Here is a 22,832-nt window from a genome sequence, read left to right as displayed (position 1 = left end):
TAAGTGGAATCGTGAAGTATCTGTCTTTCTGTGACTACCTTATTTCACTCAAACCAAAGACAACACATGTTGGTTAGGATGTGGAAAAATTTAGAACCCTTGCACATGGTTGGTGGGAATGCAAAATGGTGTAGTTGTTATGGAAAACAGTATGCAGGTTCCTCAAAAAGTTAGAAATAGAACTACCATATGATGGAGCAGTCACACTTTTGAGTATTTATGCAAAAGAATTGAAATGAAGATCTTGAAAAGGTATGCATGCCCTGAAAGTCATGACAGCCTTATTCCTAAGCATCATAGCAAGCCTGACCCACACCAATAGATGGGGTACAGAATGGGGTAAAGGCCAGAGATATCTGTTATAACCATTGCTTGGTCATTAAAAAAATATACTATTTTAAATTTACTTGTTTATGTTAAAAGAAGTATGTCAAAATGCCACATCAGGTGGACCATATCAAAGTATTCTCATTTTCAAAACTTATTTACTACCACAAGGGATATTTTGAGCCTCTTTTCTGTCCTTCTTGGGTGAATGACCTATCATAATCATAGGACATATAGGTAAACAACTCATCAGAATAGAATGGGGAGGAACCTGAGCAGTATGGATAATTAAAGCCAAATAAAATCTGTCATTAGGAACAACTTGGTTGTGTGCACCCATGGGTAAGTGATTTTGTTTTCTCTCTTATCCGTGAGAGGACACACTGACTGCCCTTCTGTATGACCAAACTTAGAATATTTTTAGGCTCTACCTTCATAAACAAAGTATGGTTAATTATGTTTATTTACCTACTCTACTTCAATTACCTTTTTAATCTGACTAGAAAATGGAGAACAAAATCACCAATTTCTGTGTGTCTCTTTAGCCCTTGAATGAATGAGCTTGAAATAGAACTGTAACAGAAGTCTGCCTTAAGCCAGCAGTTTTAAAATCCCCTTCATTTCCTCCCTCTTTCTTTTTATCAAACCTGCACATGTTTAAGAGCTAGGGGGTCGTCTTTGAGAACAAATTAGAACTTAGCAATTGTTTTATGGGCTTTACGAGATTAATTAAACAGAGCAAAGCCTGGTGCCTTGAACATAAGCTGAATTTAATAGAGCACATCAGAGAAGACGAAATGGAAAACTGTTCACAAAGAGGATAGTCTGGTGTTTTGGTAACAGTGAGCCAGGACAGTGTCAGGAAAGGCAAGCGTTTTCTGATAGTTTTCATTTTGCAGTTTTCATTTCTTAAATGAATTATCCTTGCACAGTCCATCTTCATTATTCATGTACTCCGTATTTGTGAATTCACCTATTTGCTAAAATTTATTTTGTGGTCATTCTCTAATAACCATTCTCTCAAAACTCTGTTTGCACAAAGTTGTGAAAAATGTGAGTCACCTTCCTGTTTCATGGAAGTACCTTCATGTTTCTGGTTGAGACAAAACGAGGCAGTGCTCCACTTTCTTGTTTCAGCTCTTATATGGCAAAGATGTTTTACACGTTTAGTGTCATGTTTATTTAGTGTCATGCTTATCTCATTTTTGTATTTTGGTGATTTTGCTGTTTGAATCGGCTCCCATGCATAGTGGTAAAGTGCGGTCCAATGTTCCTAAGTACAAGAAGGCTGGGATGTGTCTTACCGGAGAGAGCTCTTACTAGATTAACTTTGTGCAGGCATAAGTTATAGTGCTGTTGGCCTTGAGTTCAATGTTAATGATCAAAAATACTTATTGAGTAAAGTGTCTTTAAACAAAAAACACACATAAAACAAGTTAATAAACTGATAGGTTGATGGAAGTGTTGTGACCAGAGGCTTGTAGGAACCTAGCCCTGCATTTCCCGTAAGAACAAAGGCTCAGTGTTTGCTAATTCAGCACTTGCAGACTTTATAGACCATAACTATGACAAGTAACAAGAATCAGTTGTAGTGCTCATTTTCAATATAATCTCTCAAGAAGAGAGATCAGGACCATGAATGCCGTTGTATAATATAAAGTTTCATAATTTATTATTTTCCAAGATACCTAGAAATTATGATGAAGCTATTTGTACAAGTTTCACAGAGATCACCAAAATGTGCCTCGCTGTAGGGTTGGTGGCAGCTGAAGGACTTGGTCAGAGCTCAGACAGTTATAACATCTGCCTCCTGGTAACTTTTTTGGAAAAGAACCGTATCTTCTACTTCTCTGTTTTGAAGATTTATTTTGAGAACTGCACAACCACTATCTAAAAAGTCTTTATTTTTTGAAGTTTATTTATTTATGTTGAGAGAGAACAAGAGTGTGAATAAGGGAGAGGTGGAGAGAGAGGGAGAGAGAGAATCCCAAGCAGACCCCTTGCTTACAGTGTGGAGCTTGATCTCCCCACCAGAGATCAGGACCTGAGCCAAAATCAAGAGTCAGATGCTTAACTGACTGACCCACACAGGTGCCCCTAAAAAGTCTTTAAGTGGTAAGTTAGCACATCCTTTAAAAATATTTTCTAAATAGTAGGAGGAATCATGGAACATATACAAGGTTGGAGTGATGATGCAATCTTAGTAGTTTGGTATTAAAACCCAGACCAAAACTCAGGATTCTTTTTTGCTCATTTTTCAATATGTGCCTGTAATCTCTCATGTTCTGAAAGTTCATTTATTAAATGATCTTTTCTGGCAATTACCTAATTTCAGACATATCTGTTTTAGGCATGCTTGGGTGGCTCAGTCAGCTAAGTGTCCTATTTCAGGTCAGGTCATGATCTTGCAGTTTGTGGGTTCAACCCCTGCATCAGGCTCTTTGCTGATAGCTCAGAGACTGGAGTCTGCTTTGGATTCTGTGTCTCCCTCTCTCTCTGTCCCTTCCCCACTTGCAGTCTGTCTCTTTGTCTCTCTCTCTCAAAATAATAAATCAATATTAAAAAAAAGAAATACCTGTTTTAGTAATTTTCTTACTTGTTATGGAAAATTTTATCTATAGCAAAAATTACTTCCTGTAGTAAGTATAAGAAAACTTTGTTTCTGTATACCAAATAAATTGGCAGGAGGTTCAGATAGGGAATTACTAGAATTAATTTGTTAATATCTTCTCTTTTTATTGAACTGTAATCCAGTTTTAACATTATTAAACTTCCAAGTAATCAAGTAGAAAGAAAAATGGTAAAACAATACAAAAGTAATTGGTAGGTTATAACAGTAAGTCATACAATCTGATCCAAATGTTTTTTTGCATGAGCAACAAACATTTGTGGTTTAAAAATCATATGACTATCACCAATAGGATTTTTTCTAATTCACACTTTCTTATGAAAATCAGAATTTTAGGCACTACCTAACACGATTGTGCGTTAGGATTCTGATGAGTAATGATCATGTATACAGGCTGCTTTTGTGTTTTAATGAGCTGGCTATGCTAATTGGTAAAATGCTGAGTTTAATTTTATTTTTATATGCTAACTTTTTATGCTTAGGACATAAAGAAAATCAGGACAAGTCTAATGTATATTTGGCAGTAAACATATTCTAATTGATCAAGAAATAATTATAGTCTATTTCTCTTTTCTATCGACCCTATCCCATTTCTTCCATTGTTTAACAGACTTCTAGTTACAAGTAAATGAGCCTGTGTTTCCTTGAGTCTATCTGAACATAAGTGAGAAGAGATAGGAATGAATAAGCATCAAGTATATAAACTATAGCAGGAAGGGTAATTGATAAATTCACATGGACAGATGGTAAGATCTATACCTAGAGTATAGAGTGACTCTTATTTTCCTATCATCCTTTCATAAATATGTCATGGCACATTTTATAAGATCAGATATGATGGCACCATTAAAATAATGTGAAAGAGTATTTAATAAATGGGAAAAATATTCTCAATATTTTAAGTAAAAAATTGTAAAAAGTATACAGTGACTGAATTGATGTTGATTTTTTAAACAAATAAGGCAGACTGGAAATAAGTCTCCCAAAATGTTGACAGTAGTTGTATCCTGATATGGAATTATAAATTATTTTAATATTTTTGCTTATACAGGTCTATATTGTGCAAATTTTGTGTAATGTATATGAATTGCTTTTACTGTCAACTCACTTTTACAAAATGCACTTCTTAGTATTCTCTTTCTCTTGAATATATTCCATTTTTTTTTTTTTTTTAACGTTTATTTATTTTTGAGACAGAGAGAGCATGAATGGGGGAGGGGCAGAGAGAGAGGGAGACACAGAATCGGAAGCAGGCTCCAGGCTCTGAGCCATCAGCCCAGAGCCCGACGCGGGGCTCGAACTCACGGACCGCGAGATCGTGACCCGGGCTGAAGTCGGACGCTCAACCGACTGAGCCACCCAGGCGCCCCGAATATATTCCATTTTAAAAGGCATATATGCGAGTTATATAAATTCAAAACGGGTGCCTGGGTGGCTCAGTCAGTTGAGAATCTGACTCTTGATTTTGCCCCAGGTCATGATCCCAGGGTCGTGGGATTGAACCTCACATCAGGCTCCACACTAAGTGTGGATTCTCTCTTTCCCTCTGCTCCTCACCCACTCGGGTGCAAGTGTGCACACACTCTCTCTTTCTCTCAAAAAATAAAATAAGACTAAGGCTTGGCTGATAAATTACCTAAGTAGGTATCAGAGCCCCTCAAGACCTCCCTATCTTCCCACCCTAAATTTCTCCTAGAGGTTAGCGTATACACAGAGGGCTTCATTTGCCAACTGAGTAGATCACTCACAAATTATATCTTACAGTCTATATTCTTCCTCTGATCTTCAGATCTACATATCTAGGTGTCTGCTGAACATCTCTTGGAGATCACAAGGCAGCTCATACAATATCATCCAAAGTCAAACCCATTATCCTGCATGCCTGCCCACACCTCTAACCTGGACCTCTTTCCATCTTTTCTCACCCAGAGCCTACCAACACCAAGCTCCATTTGGTCTACTCCTTAATTGTATCCACTAATTTGCTCTGAATTGCATCCAACACTTCCTGCCTGCCAAACTATAATAGTCTCCTTTTCCATCACAGTTCATTTATGATGTCCCAAATATTGTGTGGGACACACTTAAACTAAAAATCTGCTCATTGTCTGAAATTCCAATTTAATTGAGCATCCCTTATTTTTACTACTACCTCTGGAAACCCATTATTAGCCATAATAATTTTAACTCAAACAACTGAATAATCAGGTTGGCTTTTAATAACTGAGTTAAATTTTTTCTTTAGTGTTTACTTGTGAGTTCATATGATCCCTGTGACAATGACAATATACACTGAATTGACTCAAAATGATTAATTCACTTACCACATAAAGACCTATTTTTGGAAGTAAAAACTAACTTTACAACTCTTGCAGAATTTTAAGTACATGGGTAAATTTTAACCTCACTGAGAAATATTCTAGCATTTTGGGATCCTCAGTGAGATTTTACATCATCTTCATCCAATCAGTATATAGAGACAAGTTTTTAAACCCCAAACCCCATTTGAATTTTACCCCAAATAAGAAAATAGAGATAATCCAGTCCCTTTGAATGGTGTTATACTAATTGGAAATGACATCTTCCCAATATTTTGCTCAGGCATTTCCTGTCACAGAGGACTCTGGCTGTGTAACAAGGACAGGATGGGAACAGCTGCCTTAAGGGAATCCTTTTTTAGACAACCATAAGGAAAGAGATTTCTCCCTGGTGGCTTGGCCATCTGCCATTTGGACTCTGTGGAAATGTTGTTATTTATGATTTCACTTTTTCCTCCAGTTATTAAATGATTTGTACAAGGAATTTAATTTGTCTTACCTTATGAAAGTTATATGTGTAAAGAACCCACTAGGAAATACAAACCAATTATAAATGTAAGTAGAGAAATTAATAGCTAATTACACATGTTTAAAACTTATAGCCATTCTTCAGTTTTATGGTTTTACAACTAATTATTCTGCTTTTATACAATAGAAGAATTAGTTACAAAGCTATAAAACTGAACAAAGTATTTTCTCTTGCCTTTGGAAATAAGTATAAGTATAGTGATTTTAATTCACTTACAACGAGTGATATAAATAACCTCTGGAAATTTCAAAATTGATAGAGATTTGAGGACTGTGTTAGGTACCATACCAATAGTTTTGATGCTTTCCTTCTGAGTCCCTGCAAAACCAAAACCAAATAAAAAGATGTGCCATTTACTGCCAGGCACGAGGGGGCGTTTAATCCTCCCTGTTAAGTGGTCCCAGAACACCCTCCTTAAGGATCCTTTCATCCCTCCCACATATGTTAGGAGGTAGAGTGCTGGAGAACTTTCTTGATGTGTTCTCATTAGAATTAACCTATACACACTATTTCAGAAAAGCTCCTAGTTCCTTTGTAACTTGGCCAGGCAGGTGGGTAGATATTTAAAGGCATCACTTTGGGGCACCTGGGTGGCTCAGTGGGTTAAGCGGCCGACTTCAGCTCAGGTCATGATCTCGCAGTCCTTGGGTTCAAGCCCCGCGTCGGGCTCTGTGCTGACAGCTCAGAGCCTGGAGCCTGTTTCAGATTCTGTGTCTCCCTCTCTCTGACCCTCCCCCGTTCATGCTCTGTCTCTCTCTGTCTCAAAAATAAATAAACGTTAAAAAAAAAATTAAAAAAAAAATAAAGGCATCACTTTGTCCAAAATATTCCCGGTCTTCATCTAACTCTAAGCATTGGAGGTCACTTGCAATAGTAATGCTATTTTCACATAAATTCTCTAAGACATGGGATTGGTCACAAATTATGGACCCTTTCAATTCAGCTTTTCTACTGCTGTAGGTTATTTAGTGTCCTTTAAAGCAAGTCATGAATGGCATGTATCACTTTGCAGCAGAAAGTTTGAGTCATGTAGTTGAACTTGGGCATATATACGTGGATTGTGAGAGATAGACTTGAAGTTTCAGTGCTGTTGAGATGCTATCATAGCTAGTGGTCCAGGAGTACTCAAATCTTCATTTCACCTTTCCTTCTCAGGGAGTTAGCAACCAAGAAAGCTAGATGAAAGGACCAAAACGAAGGAGAAAACAAATTACCACTTTGTTAATTGTATGGAAGTACCCAAATCGTCTCTAGTGCAGTTCTGTCTGGTCTAGACATAACTTGTCTATATATATCCAAATATATAGATTGGATAATGAAGCTTGGGCTCAGACACCTAAAAAACAGCCCCCCCCCCCCCAACTTTCCTCCATTCTGAATCTGAGATGTCTGGTTAGGCCTAAGAAAGTAGAATAGAAAACAACAGGACCATTTACATCTACCCTAAGCAGGCAACTCTTGCCTGATTTCTTGTGACATAGATACAGTAAGGGATGAAGGTATGTCTCATGACTGCTAACTTTTTAGAGATACTATCAGTACCTCTAGTAACATCATGGCCCAATACAGTCCCTGGTTGCTGACCAATTGCATGAGCAAGTAGGCCTTCCTTCCCAGGGGGTATTGGGACAATAAGTGAAACTGGGATGCACAGACTAACATGTGGGAGGGAGGGCCAGAACGTTTTAGTCCCAAAATGTCATATTTGTTTTTGATCTTCAAATTCAGTGCTTTGTTTGTTTGTTTGTTTGTTTGTTTCTGTTTTTAGTTATAGGTAATGCCATCCCATTGATGACTTAGTTGTCAGATGTATTTTGTCAGGATACAAGTGAAGTTGGAGGCTCTACAGTAAGGCTGATTTGATTCTTAAAAACAATATAGTTGCACTGGAGAGTGTCAACTGAGGTTTTTTCTTGAGTGCTAAAAGGAAATGCTGCCTAGTCAAAGGCACTTACTATATACTGCATCGGCATGGTTGAAAAAAATAGTAATGAAGTAATGAAGCATACTGCCTAAAAAAGGTCTTTTGTGTCCTTTGTGACTAAAAACTGCAGAGTCCATTTAACTTCCCCTTCCTGCTTTGAGAACATAAAGAGTACTTTGCATGGCATAGTTGTCACTGAACCAAGGAGGAATGCTTCTTCAAGTCGATGGCCCATTTCTGGAAGCAATATCAGTTGCCATATTGATTTCACCAGTAATACCATCAAATGTCTGCCTTAATGACTGAACTGTTTTTTGCAAATCATTTCAACCTAATAGAGATGTATTGTCCTTTGCTTCTTTATACCTGTCAATATTTTTCTTGTCCAGTGGGTGGCATATTTTCACTAAACTTGGTGGCCATACAGAAATGTAGAAAAAGACATTTCTCTGGAAATTTTATCCTTCTTGGACTTTCACAGGATTGGTTTGAGGCTTGATGGTCTAATTATAGCAGACGTGACTTGTAACCAGTAAGGGTCATTTTTTTTTTTTTTTGCAAACAAAATGATTGGTTCTAGACATTGTTTCATACCTTAAATCCCTTAGTTTATAGGACTTCCAACACTACAATTTTAAACAAAATGTTTCTGCAGCTACAAAAGCATATGGAAACTATAGATGATAGATACATGGATAGCTATAGTTCTAAGTACACAGCATTTATTTATGGTTGCCATTTTTTCCAAAATGGAAGACAAATTCAAGGCCAAAATTAAATATTTTTTGGATTATTTCTTCCATTATTAATAGATGAACCAATTTGCAGTTGATTTGGAATTATTTCTACAAAACCTCCTAAAATAAGCAGATTATGTTTTCAGCAACTTAAGCTTTATTTCTCTTTCATTCCAGCCATATGAAGGATAGTGTACACATTCATATCAGGGCACTTATTTTTGCATGGATGAAACCCACTCCACTACATGCAGTTAAATTTAGAGCCACAAATTCATTTTAGATACCTCTTCCCCTGCCTAAACTCTGCCTTCAGAAAACCTGCCATGTCTTTATTATATTATGATAAATATATTGTGGCTTAATATTGTAAATGTTGTGCACCCAGCCAGGTGGCCTATAATAATAAAAGGGTACGGAAGGAATCGATTTTACTTTTAATTTATGAGAATATTTAAATATTTTAAAATCAGATACCACATGAAATAACTTTCCTTTATTCTACTTTTATCTGAGTTTCCAAATCTGAAAAATTAAGAAAACCATTAAAAATTGTAAATATAGATACAAATATCAGTGTTTTTTAAAAATTTTTGATTTATTTATCTTGAGACAGAAAGAGCACGTGTCCACGTATGAGTGGGAGAGGGGCAGAGAGAGGGAAAGAGATAGGATCCCAAGCAGGCTCCGTGCTGTCAGCGCAGAGCGAGACACGGGGTTCGAACCCACGAACCCTGAGATCATGACCTGAGCCGAAATCAAGTCAGATGCTTAACTGATTAAGCCACCCAGGAGCCCCTACAAAGTCTTAATACTTATATTGGTTTTTTTCTTACTTTAAAAATATGCATTCTTACTTGTTTTTTCAACAAAAACTGTACATTTAACAAGCCTTAATGAACACTATAATGCAGTAGGATTTGGACCATATCATTTTCCCGTTTGGACTTTGTTCCTCATTAATTTGCTCTAATAATTCTGATCATTTGTCTTTCTACTTGAAGTACCTTGGTCTAATGTTAGACATTTTGATTTTTCATAGTTACTGAAAGGTTTATTTCTTTTTTGCAGTCACTGATACAGAGGGGTGTATCCTAATTGTAATTCTATTGACATTTTAGTAGCCAGCCTGTTCACAATGATGCACTACAAAATCTCTGGAGTATCTTGTACTTGAAAGAAATGTTACCCTCCATTAAAGTATATGTTGCTTTCCACGTTTATAAACTTTAAGGAATGGGAGCTAATGTCATCTTTTTATTCTATTAAACACATCTTAAATATAGGTAGGTCTTTGTGTTTCAAAGCCCTTATTTTTAATTTCCAAAATCCTGATGAAGTTTCAGAATATTTTCATCTAAAACTATTTTCTTTTTTTTAAAGTTGGGTTTATGGAAGTATAATTTTCATAGAGTATTGGTATTTCCTCTTTTCAGTGTACAATTCTGAGACTTTTAATTATGACATGCAATCATGTGATCATCTAGGAGTTCCAGCACCCCCCAAAAGTTCTTTATGCCAGGTAGTCAACTCATCCCCACCCCTAGCTTCTGGTAACCTTTGATCTATTTTCTGTTCCTATTATTTTGCTTTTTCCAGAGTGTCATATAAACAAAATAATCATGGAGTCTGACTTCTTTCACTTAAGCAATACTCATTTGAGATTCATCGCATTGTTGCATGTATGAGTAGTTTATTCCTTTTTATTGCCAAGCAGTATTCCATTGTACAGGTGTGCTTCCATTTAATTATTCATTCACAGTTGAAGGTTATTTGAATTGTTTCCAGTTTGTGGTGAATATGAATAGAACTACTGTAAGTATTTGCATACCAGTTTTGTATGAATATACATTTTTATTTATCTTGCATAAATAGCTAGAAATACATAAGGGAATCTTAAGGTAAGTGTAGGTTTAACTATATAGAAAACTGTTCATCTTGTTTTCTCATGTGGCTGTGCCATTTTGCATTCCTACCAGCAATGTACAAGAGTTGTAGTTGTTCAACATTCTTGCCCATACAAGGTGTTCATTTTTTTAAAAATCTAGACATGTTAATAAAAGTGTAGATGTATCTAATTATGGCCTTATTTTTAATTTTCTTAGGGATTAGTGATATTGAGTATCTTTGATGATGAGTATCTTTTCACATTTGCCACCCATAGATCTTCCTGGCTGACATGCCTATTCAAGGAGTTTATCCAATTTTTAATTAGGTTGTTTTCTTACTCTTGACTTTTGAAAATTATTTATATATTTTAAATATGAGACCTTTATCAGATATGTGTTTTACAAACATTTTTGCCTAATCAAGTTGTTTTTTCATTTTCTTAAAGTTTTCCTGAGAGTTAGTTTCTACTTTTTTAAACTATGTTTTAGTCAGATTCTCAGTTTCCAAACCCTGACATTAACAAATTTTCACTAATTTCTAGTGAACAAACTATACAACTCTTCGAATTGGAGGGGGCTCAAAGAAAACAAACTCTAAAGATAGCACAGTTCCGTATAACATTCACTTAAATAATACAGCAATCAGGAGTTCTTTGGGCTGAAACTAGCAGAAAATGCAACTTCACTGGCTTAAACAAATATTTTTCTTCATTACAAGTTGAGAGATAAAGGCAGCTGCTTACAGTGTTTGAGGAGCTCCACATAATCAGAGCTGATATAGACACTTTTTCTTGGCCTTTCTCTTGCAGTCGTAGGTTGCTACTACAGCTGACCATCTTCACACTCAGAACAAAAAGTAGGGAAGGGAAAAAGGATAGCGCTTGTACCAAGAGGACAACACTTTCCCAGAAGCCTCTCACCTACTTCCAATTAAATTCTTATTGGAAAGAACTAGGTCATATGGCGAGGCAGTGCTAGGAGGAGGAGGCTGAAAATGGGGGCTGGGCAAGGTGAGCCTACCTAGTATCTGCTTCACACAGCCATTTTAGAATAACACGAAATACAGGGGTGCCTGGGTGGCTCAGTCGGTCGGGCGTCCGACTTCAGCTTGGGTCATGATCTCACAGTCCATGAGTTCGAGCCCCGCATCAGGCTCTGTGCTGACAGCTCAGAACCTGGAGCCTGCTTTGGATTCTGTGTCTGTCTCTCTCTCTGCCCCTCCCCTACTCACACCCAGTCTCTCTCTGTCTCAAAAATAAATAAAAACATTAAAAAAATTTAAAAAAAATAACACGAAATACGAAAGGCAGTAAAACTGTAAGAGCAGAAGACAGAGCAATCAAAATCTAATTTTGAACTCAAGGTGTTTCCACACTTGCTGACCAAGCAGCTAAATTCTAAAGGTGTAGCTTCCATTGCATTTTAGGCATGCATGTAATAGTAATAATAGAAACATAGTAGCTATTATCATAAGAATTTAATAAGAATAATAGGTTATGGTTTATAAAGCCACATACTTTATCTTCTTTGACTGCCTCTCGAAGATAGGGCTTTACATAATGGAAAACTAAGATGCATAGATAGTAGGTCACTTAAAGTCACATACAAAAGGGAACCAGGATGAGAAACTCATAATACAGATTTATCATCCCATACCTACCTCTCTGTACCAATCAGGGTTTTCAAAATCAAAAAGAATAATTCAATGTAAAGTTTATATTTTGATATTATCTACATAACCTGTGTGTAAATGAAAGCTCAGAAGCAAAAATCCTATTGCATTAGAATTTTAGCTGTTCAGCTTAATTTATCTAAATGGGAATTCTGATGTACAGTTGGTAAATAAGTTGAAGTAAAAGTGTAACTTTTACTTTATTTGTATTTGTTATTCTCTCAGTGATAAAATTTCCATCTAGAAAAAAGTAGTCTATTTGCTTTCTTAATATAAAGAAACATTTATATTATTTATTTAAAAATTTTTGGAGCGCTTGGGTGACTTAGTCAGTTGAGCATTCAGCATTTGGTTTCGGCTCAGGTCATGATCTCGCAGTTTGTAGGGTTCGAGCCCTGCATCAGGCTCTGTGCTGGCAGTGTGGAGACTGCATGGGATTCTCTCTCTCTCTCTCTCTTTCTCTCTCTCTCTCTCTCTTTCTGCCCCTCCCCCACTTGCACTGTCTCTGTCTCTCTCAAAAAAATAAATAAACTTAAAAAAAATTAAAGCCCTTCTATAGTGAAGATTTATGTCAATTCAGAGTTTTAGAAGATGCCTTTAATTTTTTTCTTTCATATTTTGGTCCAGGTGCTTGACACACTGACTAGAGTAACTCCTAAATGAATGTTAGCAGAACGAATGAACAAACGAACTTTCTGAATCAAGTGACTGCAACCCCATTGCCTTAATTGAATCTATCTATATTTGTAAATTTTCGATAGCTTGGAATAAGTTCCAAATATTCAAAATGGTATTGAATCTGTGAGATTTATTCAAAGTCAGTAAATTACTGATACTAAAATGTAAGCTCAAACTGTGTACAAGAGTTTCTGTAAATTATTCAACTTTCACTAGGAATTAACCTATCTTACCAATGGAATGTGCTTAAAATGCTGCTGTAGCCAACATTGCCCAGAAATTTGGAGACCCAAGTGATTCTGGAAACTATAATAAGCCCCACAGTCCTGTGTTGAAGCTCACACAACCATTTTCTCTTCCTTTTAAGAATTCTCTGAGGGCATCTGGTAAAATACTTTAGCTTTCTATAACAATTTCCTTCAAAATTTTACGAATACCTGTACACTTGTCCTTGAAAAGTAAGATAGGTAGGGATACGTTTTGTCCCTAGAAAATGATGAGCTAAGAAACCTTAACAAGACAATATAACCAATGGAAATAGAATTAATGTCTCCAAGTTCTGGCTTGACTCTCTAACTAGACCATGTCAGCCAGTGTTTAAAAACCGACTAATCAGGGGCGCCTGGGTGGCTCAGTCGGTTAAGCGTCCAACTTCAGCTCAGGTCATGATCTCGCGGTCTGCAGGTTCGAGCCCCGCGTCGGGCTCTGGGCTGATGGCTCAGAGCCTGGAGCCTGCTTCCGATTCTGTGTCTCCCTCTCTCTGCCCCTCCCCCGTTCATGCTCTGTCTCTCTCTGTCTCAAAAATAAATAAACGTTAAAAAAAATTAAAAAAAATAAAATAAAAAAAATAAAAACCGACTAATCAGAATCTGTTGTGCTTTACAAAAGAAAACACTAAAATTAATATTTGACTTCTTTCTTTGAATCATAGTATATTATAATCATAAAAGATTATTAAAAATGCTATTTCACTTTCATTGGGAGTGATGAATGTGTTGGTTTCTGAATCGTATTGTACATTTGCAGCCACCACATGTATAATGATAAGCGTCATGTCGAACCTAGATACCTTTATTCAAAATATAAATAAATACTTGTGACATCTCCAAGTTTTTGTTTCCTCAGTGCAACCAAAATGGTAGTAGTCCGATGCTGTCTTAATAAGAAAGCCTGATGTGGTTGAAAGAGGAAAGACGTTGGAGGCAATTAGATATGAATCTCTGTACCAGATCTGCCACTACCTGTGTGGTCATAGGCATGTTACCATCTCTGTGACTGCTTCCTTGTGTGTAGAGGGCCTCAGTCATAAGTTGTGAGCATTGACTGAACTCTCAGATATAAAATGCTTAGCATTATGCTTGGCCTACAGTAAGTCCTCATTAAATGCACACCAGACTTGTGGTTACTTACTTCAAGACGTATTCGTTGAATAAGACCCTTTAATTTATTTACAAGATCCTTTACTCACTGCTATGCAAGTGTCTTTTTATGGCCTACTAATTATTATGTATAAGAAGAAATGATACAGCATGATTTCTTAGTTCAGGGTTTCTCGATCTCAAGACTATTGGCATGTTGACATAGTTCTTTGCTACAGGGGGCTACTCTGAGCATTGTAGGATATTTAGCAGCCTCTTGGTCTTCTAATACTACATACCAGTAGCACCCTCCTGCTCTTCATTTGTGACAACCCAAAACGTCTCCAAACATTGCCAAATAAATTGGTGCAGAAACGCCCCCAGGCAAGAACTACAGTCTTCCATCCATTCTCTGTAAAATGTATTCACGGACTGCTAGTCCTAGGAGATTCTTCCCCAAAGATCCCAGTGTCAAATAAGTTGGGAAACATTGAATATTAATAATAATAATAGTAATAATAATAGCTATTTTTTATAAACTTACTGTATGCTGCAAACTGTTCTAATCTTATTTAATCCTCCTAACAGACCTAGAAGTTAGTTACAACTCTAAGGCGTGTTTTTCAAATTAGAACATTGCACTTGGTCAAGTAACTGACCGAGATCATACACTTAATGTGTGGCAACTGCAAAACTTGGGCGTTATCTGTACATAGTACTGCCTCTTGCATACTCCACTTTTTAATTCACACTTCAAATTAGAATGTTAAGGATAGTTATTCTTAAATGTTTATTTCTTTATTTTAGGAGCTTACAAAATTAGTTTTTGCTGTTATCAGTTGATGACAATCTCCTAACTGTGTGCAAATGATTGTCTACATAAACATACTTTGATGCACGTAAATATATCATTTTCCCTGGAAAAGATAATCAAGATGTCCCTAGAAAAATTCAAATGGTCCAAAATCAAGGAGGGAGAAATTTCTCTGCTTGGAGGAGGCAGGGAACAATGAACAGAGAAAATGAAATTTGAATTGGGTCTTTTATCATCATGTTAAACTGGGTTAAAGAAGATTCTGCCAAATGAAAGGGCATTCCAAACAGAGCAAACAGCATATCCAAAGGCCTAGGCAACTGGGAAGGCATTGTATATTTGGGGAATAGTGAGGATGGAGAAAAGGAAGTTGGGGAATAAAACTAGAGAAAAGGCTGCGTTCTGCATTATTATTGCTGGTTTGACTCGTGTGGGCATTGGACTTTGCAACCTTTAAGGGCAGTAGACAGCCAAAAGCTCGGTAGTGACACGATCAGGTACGTACTTGACAATGATAACTAAAGTCAATAGTGTTTGGTGGTGGAAAACCCAATTAAGACACTAATGCAGAGTTTTGAGCAAGATATAATGAGTAAAGACAGAATGAAGGGCCAGATTTGAAAGAGTTTCTTAACAAGAAAAGCAGAGTAAGGAAAATCTTCCTCCCAAATGGGCTGTAAGATCAAGTAAGTGGAATTTATTTGTAGAAGGGATATTTCTGCAAAATAAAGTGATGTACTTTCAAGGAAATAACATGGAAACATGTTAAGCAGCTATTCTGGTAACCTAGAAAATTTGCATTAACAAGTCCCAGGCTCCACAAATGCTTTCTTGGAAAACTCTTCCTTTTTCATTCCGATTTCTCACTCAAATTGTATACTCCAGTTATTTAGTGAAGTTTCATCCTACCTGGTAGATTCTAAATAGTGCCCCTACTTTTCTAGTCTAGACCACTTTGTCTTTTTCCCAAACATGCTACTTGGGAAAGATGAGTCAGCATTGACGGAGATTCAACCAAATGTATTTGAAAAATGATGAGCCAGCCAAGAAATGTTGGAAAGAGATTGGTCAGAGATACTCAGAGAATGGTTGTGGAATGGATGTATTAATCACATTCTGAATTCACTTTAATAACTTTGGACTTAAGTGTGGAAAATATGATTAATAGAAAGGAAAAAAATCTTTGATTGCAACTTTCTATTTCATCTTTTACAAAATAGTTAATGGGCCAATCGCAAAAAAATATCCCAGCGAAATCCCAAATGGACTTTTACCTCTGCACATTATGCAGTTGATTTTTATGACTATTATTTAAATCTTTAAAATGGGCATATAGTCTAACATACTTAACCTTGTTATTTTTTTCTATCTTCTCAAACTATCCTTTATGAGTCATTCTGTATATGTAAGTTATTTATAATGAAGCAATTTATTTTGCCACCGATATACATATTTTATAATCCCATCCCTGACAATTTAGAAGGAAAACATTTTTTTCTACTAACAATTTTTGTAGTTGTGCCTAAAATCATAAATAATAATAATACCTGCTGTTTAAGGAGTGCTTATTAGGTGGCAGGTGCCTCGAAAGTACTATTTCAAATGAAACCCATACGAAATAAATATTCTTTACCCATTTTTCAGATGGGCAAAAAGAGAGTCAACATGGTGAAGTGGTTCAGCCAGGACCTCACAGTCCCTCAATTATACCGCAAGGCTGAAACTTACGTCCGTTAGTCAACAAAATCTATGTGCTTTCTACATTATCATTTTGGGTCCAGATTTTACCTGTATTTTTTTTATTTCATTTAAACGTTAACATGAACCAGAGCTGATAGGTCGCTCTGTGTTACTAGTGCTAAAATCTCTTATTTTACTTATTCCTGCCCCTGGATATCATTTTATTTCTGTATTTATGAATTATGAATATGTGTCACAAAAGGTAACATACATTCCAATAGGCAAGGAAAAGATATTGTTACGCAGCTTTATATATCAAATTTTTATCAGATATTTGAGAGAAGGCACTATATGTAGAGGTAAGAATTTTTACTGACAAAGTAGCTTTTATAAAATCAAGTATCCGAGTTTTTATACCTGATGAACACGGATAACCAAATAATAAGTGCTTGCCTTCTCTGCTGCAGCCCTCACCCACCAAATAGGAGAGATTTGTTTTTGTTCCAAATCATCAGGATAATTGATTCAGACTTATTTCAGTTTGTAACAGAGAATTTCTGTTTTACAAATGAAAATTTGTCATCCTATCTGCAGTGAAAGAATTGATGCTCTTAATGTTCTTACACATTCTTTTTTTTTTTTTATGTGAACATTTTAGGTGTATCAATATATGCATGAAACGATAACTGTTAATGGCTGTCCTGAATTCCGTGCCAGGGCCACAGCAAAGGTAAGACTTGAGTAACTTTAAAAATACATTTGACCCCAGTGATCTAGTAATTGATTGTGCGCGTGTGTGTTTCAGGTATTCTCGTGTGTACACTGTAAGAGAATTTAGACATCAGTGGCAGCCCAGAGTCTAGAACCAGTACTGCTTCCCAGGTAAAAATCCTAATGGAAAATTGAACGTTTCTGCTGCTTCTGTAGCTTAAGAAAGGAGAATGATTTCATTAAGCTCACTAACTGTCCATTTGGCACAAGCAAATCTACTGGTTCGTTGTATGAAATAATACATGGTTTTCTGACACGTTCCTTTGATCCAAAAGAACCTGTTCCCCTTTCAGTGCATGAAGATTTACTTGCACAAGTCGAAAGCTTTGACCTGAGTTAGACATGAGGAGAACTCACCTGAGACCCACTGACATAGGATCCTTCCAGGTATACAGCTGAGCAGTGGGTAGCTTGCTGAAAGAATGTGACACTGACCTAAAGGGAAAGCCTGTCACCTTTTGTGAGAGTGACCACATGTGCTCTTTAAAAACTCAAATCCAGACATTGCAGAAAAATCTAATGGAAATCTTACACGAATGGTAAGCTTATAGCAATAGGATAGTGAAATTATCTGGAAAATAGACCATTAGGAAACAGTAGTTTTAAACTAAAATTACTGATGTAGTTCTTACTCTATAAACAGAAGTGCTGTAATCGATGCACAACAGCTTGCTTTTTAAAAGCTCTTATCCTTCTAATAATGTGTAAGAAATAAGAACTGGTGAAAATAATCAGAATTTTCCATTTAATTCTTTTGTGTTATATCACCTCTTGTTTGGTTTCTCTCCTGATTTCTTAGTTTTCATTCTGTAACTGAACACTGTAGATTTGTAAGGTTTTTTTAACCCAGGCAAAAGGAGGGTATTATTATCGTTACATCATGCTTTGCTTGTACTGAAGTGGAACACACACAGAAAAATGATCCCTACATGGTTTAATTAAGGGGAAAGTGAATTATGTAGTGTTTTACCATTCTCATTTCTTATTCATGTAGAACAGCAGGATAGCAGCATAATGTTGCAATAGCACAATATTTTCTGGTTGTTTCTGGGCTGTCTGCATTGCATCCATGTCAGCCATTAAAATCTATGCATGACGACGAGGTTTGCATGAGCAAATGCATGTAGCTAAAAACAAGCCATTATTTCCATATCATTCACTAAACTTCACTAAATGCAGACAGTAGCATAATGCTCAATTGATGTGATAATGCTGTGTGTGGAAAAGAATGTACAGTCGTTGGCAATCAATATTTTCACGGTGTTGAGTAAATCACTTTATAGTAGGCATCTAATCAACTGTGGTTAAGTCAGGCTAATGGAAATGGAAAATAAGAAGCAGGCAGAGGGTCTTTTCTTGATAGAAACTACTTAAATGCTGTTATTTTATTTCCATGAGGGGTGGGAACTAATGGTAAGTTGTGTTTCCAGCTTATTTTTAAAAATTCATGTATGAATTTTAAAATAAAATGATGTCCACATTAAATGATATTTTGTACATCTAGGTTTAGAACCATGAGCTGCTCATTTTGCCCACGTTGCCGTAGGAGTTGAAATATTAATGTAAAATGTAGGGGGAAACATCTGTACCAGACAAGAGGACCTCTCATAACAACACAGAGTACTGATGTGAAATAATAATAATCCGTTTGAATCTATTTCCTATTTTAGCTTTTATTTGCTTTTAGGTATCCTCAATCAAAAAACAAAAAACAAAAGCAGAAACAAAATGTGCCAAGCCAGTGTTCTGGCAATAGCAAGATTATATATGTATTCCCCAGAGTATACACATATAAGTGCTTCTAAGCACATTGAATAAACGTTCATGTACATGCACTGGGGTAGACTGGGTGTCCTACAGAGAAGTGGATTACATCATCTCTGCCCTTCAGGTGCTCATAGTCAACACGTATACATAACAGCTATGGCATGTGTACTGTATAAAGGTAATATGAGGATGCAACCAATTTTGGAGTCCGAGAAAAGGAGGAATTGCATCTAACTAAGGTAACTGGGGAAGATTTTTATGAAGATGGGAAATTTGTATCATAATGGATAAGCTCTAGAAAGCCGGGAATAGCTAGGCAGGGCTTTACCAAACAAAGGAGTCATAGATGACGTTTAAATGAAGCGAATCTTCCCACCACCCCACCCCCACAGCCCCATCTTGTTCTTTCTTTCACAGGAGAATGCTATAAAAATAAGAGGAGTTGCCTGATCCTACGCACTGCAAAGCATACGATTAGCCTTATTTCCCTCGTTGTATTACCAAATGACCATCTTTTCTTTCAGGCAACAGTTGCAGCTTTTGCAGCTAGTGAAGGCCATTCCCACCCTCGGGTAGTCGAACTGCCAAAGACTGATGAAGGCCTTGGCTTTAACGTGATGGGAGGAAAGGAGCAAAATTCCCCCATTTATATCTCCCGCATCATTCCTGGAGGGGTGGCCGAAAGACACGGAGGCCTCAAAAGGGGAGACCAGCTGCTATCAGTGAACGGAGTGGTATGTTCATAAAATAACCGGAGGTTTTCTCCCCTAAGCACATTTTTTGCCCCCTGCTGTTTCTAAAGTCAATGTTGAAATCCTAGAACAAATCATCATTTTGTGTCCAAACAGCTTCCTCAGCATTGATGGACATTAACCCTACAAAAGCAATAATTTTATAGTTTTTATGTCTCATTTCATCTGTTCGGGTATGATAAGTGTGAATTAGTTGGAAAACTATCCCAAGAAATTATCCCAACTAGTAGAGTTTTCCCCCATATGATACTCAAGTTGAATTAATGCTTAGAAGAGCATAATAATAACTCCAAGGTTCTTTCTATTCAAATTACTATAAACAATTACATGCATTTTAAAAATAACGACAAAACTCCTCATCCTGTGTTTTTTAATTAAAGAGGAAGGATATTTTTAATATACATATTAATAATGCACATGGAAAAAGAATGTGCAGATAATTCCTTAATGTACAGCTGTAGTATGATAAAAACATAATAACCTCTTCCCCAAAAATGTTTGATTATGTTATCTATTCATCATATGTATTTTGACTTTGACATGAAGTTAAGGTAGATTAAATATGTAACATTTTAAAGTAGAAGTAGGAGCATACTTTTTTGTTCATAACCTCATATTCTTTGGATGCCATTACCTCTACATGTAATAAAGACCTGCTAAAGAAATAACTTTATCTGAAAAGAACAAGTTTCTACCCATAACTTCTACACATACTAAGAATAATCTAAAAGCATAAATTTCAGAAGTTTAAATAAGAACACATCAATGTTTATGTTTGTATTAGCCTAAGATCTTTTCCCTAAGGACTTAAGATTTTAATAAATAAACTAGACCTGGGTTATTTGTGACCTTGTTGATTTCTGCTCAGAACACAATATCCAAAATAAACAGCATTTAGAATGTGATATTGGTAACTATGGGGTAAATTGTTGTGTATTTATATCTTTTATTTTGTTTATTTTTATTTTTTTTATTTTTAACATGACTAGCAGTTTTGTAGAACCCAAAACTACTCATTTAACTCTGCTGACCCCTGATATACATCAAAATCATTAATCCATGAATATTCTATATCACTTCAGAATTCCAATTCTAACACTACCATTTCATTCACTTTTTTGTATGTAACCATGCTTTGAGATGAGCTTTCTTATTGACCTTTAGGTAATTATGACTTTTTCAAAGCATGTTCCAGCTGATAATTTCAGAGTCCAACTTTCCAGTAGACGGTTCTGGAGCTAGGTCATGCAATTATTTCACAAAGTAATCTGTGCCTCGGTGTATGAATTTATTACAATTGATCTAAATATATTGGGTACATCAAAAAAAGTATAGATTTTTTTAAAATGAAAAGTACAAAAAAGAACCAAAAACACAGAGAAATTGTGAAGCAACAATATATGAAGCAACAATAGATATAAGTGAATTCAATGTAATAGGTGGTTGACTTTTAACTATCTTTAAAGGAGCTAAAGAGCCTGTGTTTATTAACCCATGTATAGGCACAGCTATCGGCATTTCATAATCTCTCATCCATTCCTTGCAATGAACATGTGGCTTTATCTGCAGGGGGTATTGGAAAGTGGAATCAGACTCATCAGTCTCTATCAGTCAGTGTTCATGTGATTATAAATTAATATCCCCTATACTTGAATTTCCTAGTCTGAATAAGGGAAGTAGTAACTAAAAGCTCTGATGAAGATTAAAATGAGGCAGGACGTCTTTTAAGAACGGTACTGTGATAATTTAGTCCCACAGACTTTTTCTTTTTTTCTTTCTTTTTTTTTTTTTTTTTAGAGAGAGGTAGGGGAGAGAGAGCTAATGTGGGTGAGGGAGGGGCAGAGGAAAAGGGAGAACGAGAGAGAGAGAGAGAGAGAGAGAGAGAGAGAAAGAGAGAGAATCTTAAGCAGCCTCCATGCCCAGCATGGAGCCTGACGAGGGGCTTGATCTCACAGCTGTGAGATCATAATCTGAGATGAAATCAAGAGTTGGACACTTAACCAACTGAGCCACCCATGTGCCCCAGTCACACACACCTTTGATAAGTAAGTGTGGTTACTGAAGAAGGTTGAAGAGGGTTAGCAGTAGCCCTATGATATTGTTAATGCTAGTCTCGTTGAAAGAAAATCTTGAGGCAAATTCTGCTACACGTGTAAGCATATTTTAGCAAACATAGTAGCAAAAAGGCATTCATGCAGCCTCTGTCATAAGCTGATGAAATTCTAGTTCTCTGTCCATTCAGATGTTCCAGTCATTACCTTGGAAAAAAGGTTTACTGAGGCAGAAGAAACAACATTCCAGGGCCAGAATTTTGTTACCCTTATATTCAGCCTCAGACAACCAGAAATTCTAGTAAACTGGCAGTTGGAAATAGGAAGGTTTAGTGACCAAACTTAGGCCACTAATCTTATGGTATGGGCTATGAGCCTTCTTAAGATTTTTGCATTCTTTTCCTGCAAAGGTGGGCAACGTCTCCAAAAGTCTTTAATATTCCACATATATATAACACTTTTAATTTTACCATTTACATTCCATTTGCCATGCTAGTTAATGAGTCACTGATTTTACGAATGAGAATCCATTTCTGACCTATTTTTGCTAATAAGCAAAGCTTCGTTTGTTCATTGAAATAGGTATAACAAATGCTTTTGTGGTAGCCAAGCTCTGGAGTATTGCTTATCTGATTTAGTGCTTTGCGGACGACCCTGGATTGGTTTAAGCTCCTGAAGTTGGGGTTTAAAAAAATACTGTACATCCATATAATCAAACTATGTATTATAAACTACCTATTTTAGAATCTTTGAAAGTAAGTTATATACATTTTAACAGTACCCAGTATTGCTCAGATGTTCATCAAGAGGTAGTTTTTATTCTGTAAATGAGAAATTTCATGCATTTCTCATAGTCATGCAGAGTGGTTAGCCCCAGGCAAGAACCTGGCCTTGCTTCTAAAACCCAATCCAGGAGTCTTTTCAGTAGAAATTTCA

General features: G+C 36.3%; 1 protein-coding gene across 2 annotated transcripts in view; it reads left to right on the top strand.

Moving 5' to 3' along the window:
• The window catches only part of LIN7A (lin-7 cell polarity scaffold A), a 124,550-nt gene that overhangs the window by 68,517 nt on the left and 33,201 nt on the right, over positions 1 to 22,832 (top strand). For both annotated transcript variants that reach the window (XM_060656868.3, XM_060656869.3), the window contains exons 3-4: positions 17,214 to 17,285; positions 19,618 to 19,827. In XM_060656868.3, the coding sequence (XP_060512851.1) occupies positions 17,214 to 17,285; positions 19,618 to 19,827 (282 nt within the window). The remainder of the gene's footprint in view (positions 1 to 17,213; positions 17,286 to 19,617; positions 19,828 to 22,832) is intronic.

This window comes from Panthera onca, chromosome B4 (assembly GCF_046562875.1).
Source record: "Panthera onca isolate mPanOnc1 chromosome B4, mPanOnc1 haplotype 2, whole genome shotgun sequence".
Taxonomy (NCBI): Eukaryota; Metazoa; Chordata; class Mammalia; order Carnivora; family Felidae; genus Panthera; species Panthera onca.
Note: the sequence above shows the minus strand (reverse complement) of the source record. Positions and strands in the feature narration are given on the sequence as shown.